This window comes from Monoraphidium neglectum (assembly GCF_000611645.1).
Source record: "Monoraphidium neglectum strain SAG 48.87 unplaced genomic scaffold scaffold01227, whole genome shotgun sequence".
Taxonomy (NCBI): domain Eukaryota; kingdom Viridiplantae; phylum Chlorophyta; class Chlorophyceae; order Sphaeropleales; family Selenastraceae; genus Monoraphidium; species Monoraphidium neglectum.
The window spans coordinates 1-11,546 of record NW_014012401.1 but is presented as its reverse complement, the minus strand read 5'-3'; the positions used below and the strand labels follow the sequence as shown (position 1 = coordinate 11,546).

Here is an 11,546-nt window from a genome sequence, read left to right as displayed (position 1 = left end):
CCCGCCGAGCCGGCCGCCAGCGGCAGCAGCGGCGGCGCGGCGGTGCCGGCCGCGCCCGCGGACAGCGCGACGGCGCGGTTCATGCCGTTTTACCGTTTCTGGGCGACGCCGTACGACAGGCAGGCGAACGACGAGCTGCTGCTGTCGCTGGGCTGGCCCCAGTGAGGGGCGAGGACGTTCGGCTTGAATTTCAATTGTGCGCATGCGCCTGCACGCAGCAAATCCCTGCGGTCGTGCCGCATGCCGTATGCCGCGTGCGGCGGGGCCGCGGCGCGCTGCCGGGCCCCCCGCTCGCTCAGTGCGTGGTGTGGCAATCCATGGCTGTTGCCCGCGCGGCGCAGCAGTATCCATAACATACATTGCCCTGTGGAAAACTTGAGAAAACTTGGTTTGCGGCGGGCCTGCCGGCGCCTGTGGGCTGCGGCAACCTTTCGTTTTGTTTCTGAACACGGGGGCTGGCTGCTTGCCCGGGTGGGCCTACAGTAGCCAAGATTTGATGGGTAGCCTGTTCCAATACGCACCCCTCCTGCTTTGGCATGATGCGCGTCCTGTTTCGTCTCGCGTTCCCCTCTGTTTTCCTGTTGGCACGGGTGTGTGCTCAAGCGCCGGTCCATGCGCAAGCGCTCCCGACACGCCAGTTGCTGTGCTACCCCTTGACCTGTTGCTGTCTGCTTCTTGAATCCTGTTGAATACACTTGTGAGCGCGTTGTGAATTGGCTTGTGCAGGTTGCGCACACGCACGTCTGCACGTTCAGGTGGCCACCCATTATGTCGGGCAGGCCCCACAGCAGACGCCAAGCGCCTGGGTGGTCGCTCTGAGCAGACTGCCTCGCAACCGTCATTGACCCTGAGCATGCGCGCATCGATCGATCGAAAACATGCCTGGGCCGCGTCTCGACTTACCCTTTAAGGATTGTATCGTACCTTGGTGACTGGGGCGTCCTAAACAGTGCCACTGACGTTCTCGTTGCCCAGTTTCATTATCATGGCGATTCAAGGGGGTTACCTGCAACGGAGCCACTGATTGCTTGCTCCTTTTGGTTCGCAACGGATGCGCAGAAGGCGTGCCGGCAGCACGAGGGGCGCTGCGCCCCGCTGCCCTGTAACCTGAGCTTGCAACTGCTCTGCCTTCGTCTGTCTAGGGGAAATGTACGGCGAGTGCGGGGCATCACCCGCACTGGCAACTGCCTTGTGCCCCAACTGGCGTCATCCCTGCTGTGGGGGGTGAACATGTGTGACACAGCTCGGGCAGCAGGTTGTGAGGCCTGTTTGAGCAACCCAGGAAGGAATGTGTGCCAGTTTGCATGGTGTGAAACTCTTACCTACCCGGCAGTAGGCCCGTGACATCGCAGGCAGATGAGACGTTGATTCCAGCCGCCCCCATCCCTGCACTATTCACTCTTGCGCCCCACATGCACCCTGCTCAACGTGCTTCACTCTCGTGCCACCAATGAGTGGATGTAGTTGGCTACTGAATATCGCGCCTGTGCACGTATCGCTTCGCGAGTGCTCTTGTTCCTAAGGTAGAGTTTCTCAGTGAGCACGTGAACACCCACGCCACATTGCCAGCAGCCGCGCTAACTACCTTGATCGGCTCCTAAGCAGAGGAGCACAGCTTAGATTGCACGGCGTAGCACCCGCAGATCACGAGCATGGCGCAGAAGAAGTCCGCGCTGACTGCAGCCCTTTCGGGGGCTCCCGCGGCCCCTGTGCCGGCAGCCAAGCCGCCTAGCGCCTTCAGGCCGGTGCTGGACAACTATGCCTTCCCGTGCCTGCAGCACGCTCCTGACGATGGCACGCCCGTTCCAGACCTCAGCGAGCTCGTGGATGGCCTGGAGAGCATTGATTTGAAGTCATATACCGTTGTGGGCTCGGCGCCCACCCGCACGTCGCTTCCCAATGGCACGCCACTGGTGAGCAACTGGTCGATCTAACAGGGTTTGCCCCGTGCTTGCCGTGCGCTGCGCGAACGCCAGCCAAACTGCGCTGCGGCGTCGCAGGCGGACTTTCCATTGGATCCTTACCACAGGCGCGGTGGGAAAGAGGTGGCGAGCTTCTCCATTGGGACGGTGAGCGCTGCACCGCACCGCACCGCAGCGACGCTACGCGCGTCTCCGCTGCGGCTTGGACGTACATTTGCGTGTGATGTTGTTTCATACTGCCCAATGATGTGGCATACAAGGTGGCACAGTTCGATGGCCCTGATTGCAGATAGGGTTTCAAACTGCATTGACCATTCAAGAAGCACCGCCAGTCAAGGCTGTCAGCATCAGTAAGCAAACAAATCCGGCGCCACAGGCCCAGCGGCCGTCCGACATGGCGGTAGCGCAGCAACACAGCCACCAGCAGGTTGCATCAAAGCTCACGGGCACGATTCTTCTTGCCCTTGCGCCACCCCTCTTGGCCCCCCCTTGATTGTCAGGACAAGGCCTCCTTCTCGCGTGTCGCATCTGGCAGCCTGGCCCAGAACTATGACGCTGTTATCGGCTCCCTGCCCAAGGGTCTCAGCGAAGATCAGCGCGCGCGCATTGCGGCGTCCATGCCCATGTCGCCGGCACTGGGCATGCTGCACACCATGCCCGAGGTGGGCCAGCAGACGCGCACATGCGCGCCATGCGCATGCAATTGCACGTGGGCGATGCATGCATGGGCGCATGCATCTGGGTGCGGGCGACGACATGGAGGCGGCACTGCGGCAGCGGCATCGGCCGGGCTGCCGCCTGGATGCGTGAGCGGGCGCTGCGATTTCTCAGCGCGGCGAGGCTGGGCTAGGCCTGGCTGGGCCACGAGCAGCAGCGATGGAGCTTGCAAAGGGCGGCTGCGGCGCACGAAGGTAATCCGTCGTCATGGCCGCGCCTGCGCGCGACCTGCAGCCGTCTCTGCTCTGCGCCCCCCGCTCAGGACAAGGTCAGCTTGCGCACGATTGAGGGCCGGCGGCTGCGGCGCAGCGTGCTCAAGGGCGCCGTGGTCGCATTCATCACCGCGGGTGAGCTAGGAGCAGATAGCCGTGTGTGAATCGCGGCGGCGGAGCGACCTGCTGGAGGTGTGTGACGCATGGGAACCCTTCTCCCCACCCAGCTTGGCACTCCAGCCGCGTGCACAGCCGCTAGCTCCTAGGGGACGGTGCTTGCCCTCCCTGCGCATGCTGTTTGACGCATTCGTTCCCCCCTTTCGTGCAGGCTACAGCGGCAAGCGCTTTGTCTTCGAGAAGGCCGCGGAGTTGGGGGTCAAGTGCGTCGTGCTGGACGCGCCGGACTCGTGGGCGCAGCTGATGGAGGGGGAGGGCGTCATCTCAAAGTTCGTGCCCATCGACTTCAGCGACGCTGAGAACGTGTTTGACCACTGCCTCGAGGTGGGGCGTGGTGGAGCATGACGTGGGCGCGGCCGCAGAGCTGCAGCTCGCCAGCCTACGTGGGCTGGGTCAAACACGGCAACGAGCACGGATGATGGGTTCCTGCGCGTTTTTTTGAGTCTGCATGTACGCATGCCACTGCACCCCGCCGTCAGCCAGCGCGTTGCTCGACAAGCCTCGATTCATGAACGCCATGACTCGCTCGCCTGCACCGCGCCCCGCCGCTTTTGCCGCTGGCCCTGACGGGTGACCCCAGGGCATCAAGGCGGCGTCCGCAGATCTGGGTGGCCTCGACGGCATCACCACATTCTGCGAGATGGCGGTGCCGCTGGTGGCGCGGCTGGCGGAGAAGCTCGGGGTGCCCAGCAACTCGCCGGACGCCGTCGACGCCGCGCGGGACAAAGTGTGTACTGCGCGTGCGTGTGTGCGCCTGTGCACACGCGTGTATGTGTGTGTGTATGTCCGTATGTGTCTTGTGAATGTGTTTTTGGGTGCGTGGGTGTTGATCCAAGGTGTGTTGAGGTTACAAGGGGGTCGTTGGGCACTGCTGCACCTCATGATTCGCTTTCAGGAGGTTGGTGAGGCAGCCCCCCCTGGCCTGTTTTGGAGCAAGCCCACCCCGCGTGCTCTGTGCACCCCCGCCCTTGCGCACATGCGCACCCCGACGCCGCGCAGTACCTGACGCGCGCGGCGATGGCCGCGGCGGGGCTGCCCACGCCCCGCAACGCGCGCGTGAACTGCCTGGAGGACGTGGAGCCGGCCGGCAACCACGTGGGGTTCCCCGCGGTCATCAAGCCCGTGTCGGGTGAGTCAAGACGGAGGCCCCGACACCCGTGATAGGAGCCCCCTTGGAGCTCGGTGTGTGTGGTGGTGTGTGGGGGAATACACGGGTGGATTGGTGCATCGTAGTTGGCTGCAGGGCCGCAGACTCCTGCCAGAAGCAGCCCCGAGGGGGGGGGGCGCACCTGCCAAGTGCTCGTTGCCGCCCGCACTCCTTCCCCCCAGGCGCGGCCTCCATCGGCGTGATCCGCGTGAACAGCATGGAGGACCTCCACGCCGCCTACAAGCGCGTTGTGCGGGACATGTCGCGCGCGAGGGTGGTGGCGGGTGCGCTGGTGGAGGGCAAGGACGGGGAAGAGGAGGGCGCAGGCAGCGGCAACGCGGGCAGCTGGATCAAGGTGGAGCTGATGCTTGAGGAGGTGAGGGGCTGGGCGATGGTGGAGGCTGGAGGTGGAGGGCGGGGCGGAGGTTGAGGAGTCTGGTTTTAAGGATGGGGGTGCAGTGCGCAGGTGGACAGGGGTCTTGAGGCTGAAGGTCGATCTTGTGCTGGAGGAGGTGGAGGGCTGGGTGTTGGGTGGCTGACGGTAGAGGGAGTTTGCTGCGTTGATGCAAGGGGCCTAAGGCAGCGTGAGCGGGGCGGAGGGACGAGCACGTTCCCCACGCCCAGGGCCATTAGCTGAGAGCCGGGTGAGCAAACCAGAGCTGAGGCTGGGCGGGCAGCAGGCAGACGGCAGCGGTGTGGCCGAGGGCTCCCGCAGCCTGCCGTCGCCACCCTGGGTGCGTGCTGCGGCCGCGCACGTACGGCGTGGTACTTACATGCCGCTCAGGGCCACGCCGGCCGCCTGAATGGACCGCAGCGCGCTGACGCACAGCCGCTGCGTCCCTTCACTGGGCTGCCTGCCTACCGTATCCACAATCCCTTTCCAGTACCTGGATGGCCCTGAGATTGACTGCGATCTGGTGATGAGCGACGGCGTCCCGGTGTATGGCGCCATCACGGACAACTGGCCCACAGTTGGTGAGCGGCTGTGCGGAGCAGGTGCCAGGAGGCTGCTCGAGCTCGCGGCGGCGCCGCTGCCGGCTGCCGGCCCTCGCACGGCTTGGGGTTCTGTCCTGCGGCGCGGCCCCGTTGAGCAGTGTGCATAGCACAGCCGAGCGACCGAGCCCCCATCCACATTGTGCTTTATTGCCCATGGCCCTCATGTCGCACCTTCGCCTCCCCAAACCCCTCCGATCACAACCCCCCCCCTCCAGAGCCGTACTTCAATGAGACGGGCTCCAACTGCCCCTCCATCCTGCCGCGGAAGCAGCAGAAGGAGCTGCTGGAGCTCTCCGTGAAGAGCGTGCAGGTGTGGCCGCGCTGTGGGGGTTGCCGGCGCGGTGCGCCGAGGCGGGGAAGACGCCTTGCGTGACGGCAGCGAGGCCTTCAGGAGCCGCCAGGGGACTCCTGGCGCGCTTTTGTCAGGGGCGTGAAAGCCGCAGCTCCAGCCCCTCTGATCCTTGCCGGAAAGGGGGGTGTACGGCGGCCCAGCAGCAGGCGGAGGCGATGCACCGCCACCTCCAGGCTCCTTCCCCCCTGTACAGGATTCTTTGGCCCGGAACCCGGACTAATCACCGGCCTCACTACTGCACCACCTCCTTGCTTTCCGCTCGTCGCTCGTACCCCACACCCTGTCCTCTCTGTCGCCCCCAAACCCCCTGCCGCCCCCGTGGCACAGTGCATGGGCTTAAAGCTGGGCGTGTTCCACGTGGAGGCCAAGTACACCAGCCGGGGGGCGCGGCTCATAGAGGTCAACTGCCGCATGGGGGGAGGGCCCGTCAGGTGGGCGCGGCCCGCGCGCGCGGGGGGAGGTGGGGGTGGATGGGTGGGTGCTCGGGTGTGGGTCCGGCGCACAGGCTGCTCCAACGGGTTGACATGTGGGGAGGGGGCCGGGGTGTTTGGAGAGGTGCAGAGCTGACATCTACAGCGTGCAGGCCGCAGTTGGTTGTGGATGCGCGAAAGCAGCAGGGGGCCAAATTGCAAGGTGGTTGCTGCGGTTTTGGGGTTCAAAACTGGCCTCGGTGAGGCCTGCACTCCATTCGCGATCACGTGCACAAAACCCCCCAAACCACGCGCTCCCATGCACACAATTGAGCGTGCAACCCTGCATGTGTGCGCGCCCACATGCACACAAAATACCACGTACAAAGCCACACACGCGCATGCACACGCGCACACACACGCACACACATGCATACACGCGCACGCACACACACACACACACACACACACACACACACACACACACACACACACACACACACACACGCGCGCACGCGCTGCAACCATCACCCCCCTCCCCCACCCCCAAGGGACACCAACCTGCTGGTGTGGGGCGTCGACCTGGTGGAGGAGCACCTGATGACGTCGGTCGGCATCCCCGCGCGCCCCCCGGTGGCCAAGCGGCCGCTGGTGCAGATGGCCGAGTACTCCATCAACGCCAAGAAGTCCGGCGTCATCCGGGACTTCGGCTTCCTGGAGCCGTGGGCCAACCACCCGGACGTGCTCTACGCACGGCCGCTCGTGCCGGTGAGGGGGCGGCCGGCGCGTCTCGCCCGCGTCCCGCGCGCACGCGCGTCTTCCCGTGCGAAACGGGGCTGCTGGCGCGCCCGACAACGCCCCCCTGTTCGAGTGGCGGAGGGGCGCCGCGGCGTCCTCCCCTCCGGCCGCCTGACGCATCTCTCTGGTCGTGCGGACTCATCCCCCTCCTCCCTTGGCCCTAGGCCGGCAGCAAGGTGGTGTGCGTGGAGGACGGCCTGCCCACCTGGATCTGCGAGATCATGGTGCGTCGCCACGCGGCCCCACACCGCCCCGCGCCGCCGCTCCCGGGCTCGACGGACATCAAAAGAGTGCCCCTCACCCCGGCTTGTGCCGGCTTGGCAGTGCCTGGGACCGTGGCGCGCGAAGCTTGTTGTGTCGCCCGCTTGAGGGCCACAGAAGAGTGCATTTCAGCCTGCCCGCTGACGGCCGCTTTTCACCGCTGCCCCCAACGCGTCTCTCCCCCCATCAGGTGGTCAAGCCCACCGTGCAGGAGGCCATCGACTTCATCCAGAAAGTGGAGGCCTCCCTGGACGTCCCCATCGACCCCCTGCCTGCAAAGGCCAAGTGACAGGCACTGCGTGGCGCGGCGGTGTGCTGCTCGGCGGCCCCTCCCCAACTCGCCAGCCGCGGCCGGCCGGGGGGAGCTGTTCTGCCCAGCGGGGCCAGCGCCGCGGCGCGGCCCAAGTGCGCCGGGCGTTCATGCCATCCAGCCCAACGCCGGCGGTTGCGGCGGCGGTGGCGGCGGTGGCGGCGAGGGCTGCAAGGAGCCCGCGCATGACGGAGAGGGGTGCTCGGGCATGACGCGCATCGCTCGCCTATGAGATAGCGATGGGTGCAGCGCAGCAGAGATGGAGGCCCACCCACAGCGAGACCCAGCAGTGGGGCTGCAATGGCTGCGAGATGCGATGTCGGGCGGCAGGTGGCGCCTCTTTCCGTCATAGGGGTGTGCAGGTCTTGTGTCCCTGAAGTGGGCCGTGCCACGTGCTTGCCGGTGCTCTCGTGTGTCACGTGTGCTGAGCTCTTACACGTCACCGCACGCAGCCTTCAACTCTCTCTACATTCTAATCTCAAGCCGCCCAGCAGCCGTGGCATGCGCCGCGGCCCCTGTACATCCACGTAGATGCTTCAATGGGTTATTTGATTGCAAACATGGCTTATTTCTCAAGCCCAGGCGGTATCCTGGAACAGCCCAACCCATTGCGCGCAGCTGACACGGCTCGCGCCTGCGCTCCAGGCTCGGCTGCGGCCCTCTCCCCGCACTGCTGTGGCTGCAGCTGACCGGCACGTCTGGCATGCTGCGCATGCACGGCACGGATTTGTTTGGGGCGCACGTGCGTCACCCCGTGCTGAACGCGAGCACGCACCGCACGGCCCCTCAGGCGCAACCCACCCTGCCGTGGCGCGGCACCAGGAGCGTCCATGTAATTTAACCCCTCAAAGCCCTGCAGTGCTCGTCCGGCTGACGTGGCTTGCATGCTGGGGTCCTGGCTGGGTGAGGTTGACGACCGCTGGTGGTGCATGCGTTGATGTAGTTGATTGCTGCTGGTGGTGGTATTGGTGGTGAGGCGACGGTGGAGATGGTGGACAGCTGCCTTTTCGAAATCAAGCATCTTTCATCAGCTTCCAGGCTGCCGCGTGGCTGCTGCAAGGTCAAAGCAATGGCGTCCCGCTCCTATCACAACAATCTTGCTGTCGCTCAGGGCTCCCATGCTGCCGCCTGTTGCTATGATATCAGGCTGAGTTGCATGTCGGTGTTGCCTCCACTGCCACGCAGCACGTTTGGACTATCCATGCAAGAGGTGCCAATTTCATCAACACTAACATGGTGATGCGCTCGCCTCCTGGCTGGAGGGCTGCACTCTGTGGTCTTACCCCAGTAATTGCAGATTGAATTGGAGGTCTGGAGGGCTTAGTATGGGTCAACCACCACGCCTCCTGGGCAACAGACTGAACATCGCTCCATAACCAGCGGTTGAGCATTCACTTGGGCATACCTTGATGCAGCCACTAATCTTGCTTTCTGATGCGACAGCTATGGCTTGCCTTGCGCCAAGCCCCCTCGTGCTGCAGTGCACAGCACACACCTGCTGGGCAGCCGTTTCTCGCGGCTGAGTCCTTTCACCCACCTCAAATCAGCAATGTCCACCACCCGCGCGGAACCTGACAATATATGATTCGTAACAATCTAATCCAGCACGATGGAGCCTTGAGTTTTGCGAGCTTGCACAGGATCTGAAGGACAGATCTGAGTCGCAAGGCGCCATGGATCTAGCTTCTCTTTGGAACTTTGTGCAGGGGCTTACGCCAGGCGCAGCGCTGGCCCCTGCCGAGGTGCAAATCGCTCTGGCGCCCTTCGCCGACAGGCTGGTGCACCTGCTGAAATTTAAGGTGTGATTATACGTTATAATGAGTGTACTTGTTGTGCCACGGTGAACTGCAGTCGGGATCGCCAGATCAAGTGTCATTGAAGGCAGGAGAACCTCCTGTGTCCCCCTGATCGTATGAATGGATCTTTGGGAGGGTAGTGCATGGTAAACCAGCGGTGTGCCGCCACATAGCTGCCCTTTGCCGCCCGCCGCCCGCCGCCCACGACCACCGCCGTCGCTTCGCCATGCGCCCCACCAGGGCCCTAGCGAGGAGGGCTGGCGGCAGGTGCAGTCAGGCCGCGTGGTCACCCCGCTGTATGGGGAGGTGCTGCTGGACCCGGAGCCGGACCAGAAGTTGGTGCGTGCTGGCCATCCCCGTTGACGCCGTGAGGGAAGGGAAGGAGCAGTGGCTGTCACCCCTTGTCGTCTGCCCAGCGAGCGGTGCCCGTTCAATGGCAGGGGCCAATGGGATTATGCGCCGCTGGCGCTCGACCCACTTGCGCTGGCGCGGGCCGCCCCTCACCGTCGCTGGCAAGGCGCTTCCCAACGCGTGCCGCCATGGGGTCCCTCAGCAGGCAGCTGGTTTGCGGCCTCGGCCCCCACACACCGTGTGCCTCAGGTTGCTGCATGCTGAGTGCATCCCGTGCGCGCCCATGCGTCTGTCCTCCCTGTAGGCGCTGCTGCTGTCACAGGAGCTAAAGCTTGATGAGGTGTACTGCGTGGAGCTCCTCACTGCAGCGCAGGAGGTGCGCAACACGCTATAATGCGGGTTCAGGCGGCTGGCACGCCCCACTCGGCAGCACAAGCCCTGGGGCCGGGGAGAGGGCGTGGAATACGAGCCGGGGCGGTACCTGCGGCACGTGGGTGCGCCGACCATGGGGTCATTGCAAACGCGAACACGCCGCCTGCCACGCCTCCAACTGCCTCGCAGCTGGGGGTGTACACAGCAGAGGCTGCCCTGGGCGTCTACCTGCGGGAGCGGCTCGCCGCCGCGCAGTCCCTGGCGCGCCTGCTGTCCCTGCAGCTCTTCAATGCCGCCGCCCTGGCGCCCGACGGCGGCGGCGCGGACGACGGTGCGGGGGACGCCGCGGCGGCCTCGGCGCCGCCGCTGCTGGCGGCGGTGGCGGCGTTCAACGCTGAGCTGCTCGGAGCCAAAGAGGCGGCGCCGGGCGGGCCTGCGGGGGCGCAGCGCAACGCGCTGATCGGATCCATCTTGGACGTCCTGCAGGTGCGGGGGCGGGGGTGATTGCTGCTGAATGACGAGCAGCTGTTGCCGCTCGTTCGGTTGGGTGGGGCGATGGCTAGTCGATTGGCCGGGAGTGGCAGCTGGCGGCGGCCGCCCAGGTCCTGGGCTGTCCCATCAGTCGTTTTACCAGAAAACAGCGGAGCCGGGGCGCTCGACGAGTGCGGGGCCTTGTGGCTGCCATGGGTGGCGTAACAAGGAATCGTTTTAGAACAATCAGAAACTTGGCGTTGGCTCGGGCTTGCGGTGCAGCTGACAGCGAAGCTGGCGGTGGCGGCTGCCCGACGGCCCCCGGCACGCCTCGCGGGCCACAAACACGCTGCACGCTTTCCTCTGCCGCCCCCGCAACCGACAGGACACGAGCCTGGAGGCGCCCGGCTCCGCGCTGCCCGTTGCACTAGACCCCCACACCAACGCGGCCGCCCCGCGCGGCGCGATGCTGCAGCTCGAGCGCACGGCCCTCGCGCGCGCGCTGCTGTACGCCGTGCTGCTCACGCCGCCGGGCGCGCTCGAGCCGGCGACGGTCTCGCAGCTGGTCAAACAGGTCAACGCCAGCCATGCGCGCGTCCGCGCAGCCGGGCCGCGCCCGCCGCACGCGCTGCAGCGGCAGGAGTACCTCGTGCTGCTTTCGGCCGTCGCGGCGCTCGCGCCGCCGCCGCGGCAGGAGGCGGTAGGGGCGATTGGTGGCAGCGGCGGCGGCGCGGCGGGGGCGCGGCGGCTGGCGGCGGACGCAGATCTGGCGGCGGCGATCGTGCCGCCGGCAACGGGTGCGCTGAGCTGGCGCGTGTCGCGGGGTGGCATTTGATGATGGCCAAGAACCGGCGTGGTTGATGGTGGTGGTGTTTATGATGCGCGTTTTGCTCTTTTCAAGCAGCTGAGGGGCGTGCTGTCCTCATCTAGGCGGCTGCCGAACGCATCGCGTCGCCGGTCCTCAACAACTTGAAACCCCCTGCTCCTCCACGCCGCCGCCGCCCTGTCCAACCCGGCCGCCGCCGCGGCCGCGACCGCAGGCACTTCCGCCCAGAGCGGCCCCCACGCGGCGCTGCTGCTCGCCTGGGGACTGCTGAAGGACGCCGCCGCCAGCCCCGGCAGCCCCCTCGCCGCCGCAAGCCCCGCGTCGCCCGGCGGCGCCGCCTTCGCCGCGGCCGCCGCGGGCCGCGGCGCGGGCGGCGCGGCGCAGCATCTGCTTGAGGAGGCGGGGAAGGGCGGCGCGCTGGGCACGCT

General features: G+C 65.8%; 4 protein-coding genes across 4 annotated transcripts in view; 3 read left to right on the top strand and 1 right to left on the bottom strand.

The window, feature by feature from the left end:
* MNEG_7107 (Uncharacterized protein) overlaps positions 1 to 165 on the top strand; it is a gene marked incomplete at both ends in the record, with an annotated part of 2,235 nt that extends 2,070 nt beyond the window's left edge. Inside the window, one exon of the mRNA XM_014044422.1 lies at positions 120 to 165. Coding sequence (XP_013899876.1) covers positions 120 to 165 — 46 coding nt within the window. The remainder of the gene's footprint in view (positions 1 to 119) is intronic.
* Positions 166 to 1,652: 1,487 nt separating this feature from the next.
* On the top strand, positions 1,653 to 7,281 carry MNEG_7106 (ATP-grasp domain containing 1; the record flags this gene model as incomplete). The annotated part of the gene is made up of 16 exons (XM_014044421.1): positions 1,653 to 1,852; positions 2,030 to 2,069; positions 2,299 to 2,349; positions 2,423 to 2,584; positions 2,902 to 2,986; positions 3,180 to 3,352; positions 3,609 to 3,755; positions 4,028 to 4,157; positions 4,358 to 4,582; positions 4,800 to 4,909; positions 5,060 to 5,150; positions 5,387 to 5,481; positions 5,851 to 5,954; positions 6,485 to 6,701; positions 6,896 to 6,955; positions 7,183 to 7,281. The coding sequence occupies 16 exons, from the start codon at positions 1,653 to 1,655 to the stop codon at positions 7,279 to 7,281; spliced, it is 1,989 nt and encodes a 662-aa protein (XP_013899875.1).
* Positions 7,282 to 8,975: 1,694 nt separating this feature from the next.
* Positions 8,976 to 11,127, top strand: MNEG_7105 (hypothetical protein; the record flags this gene model as incomplete). Its single annotated transcript, XM_014044420.1, has 5 exons — positions 8,976 to 9,101; positions 9,339 to 9,437; positions 9,754 to 9,825; positions 10,011 to 10,307; positions 10,678 to 11,127. The coding sequence occupies 5 exons, from the start codon at positions 8,976 to 8,978 to the stop codon at positions 11,125 to 11,127; spliced, it is 1,044 nt and encodes a 347-aa protein (XP_013899874.1).
* Positions 11,128 to 11,253: 126 nt separating this feature from the next.
* MNEG_7104 (hypothetical protein) lies at positions 11,254 to 11,505 on the bottom strand (the record flags this gene model as incomplete). Its single annotated transcript, XM_014044419.1, has 1 exon — positions 11,254 to 11,505. The coding sequence occupies one exon, from the start codon at positions 11,503 to 11,505 to the stop codon at positions 11,254 to 11,256; it is 252 nt and encodes an 83-aa protein (XP_013899873.1).
* Positions 11,506 to 11,546: the final 41 nt, after the last annotated feature.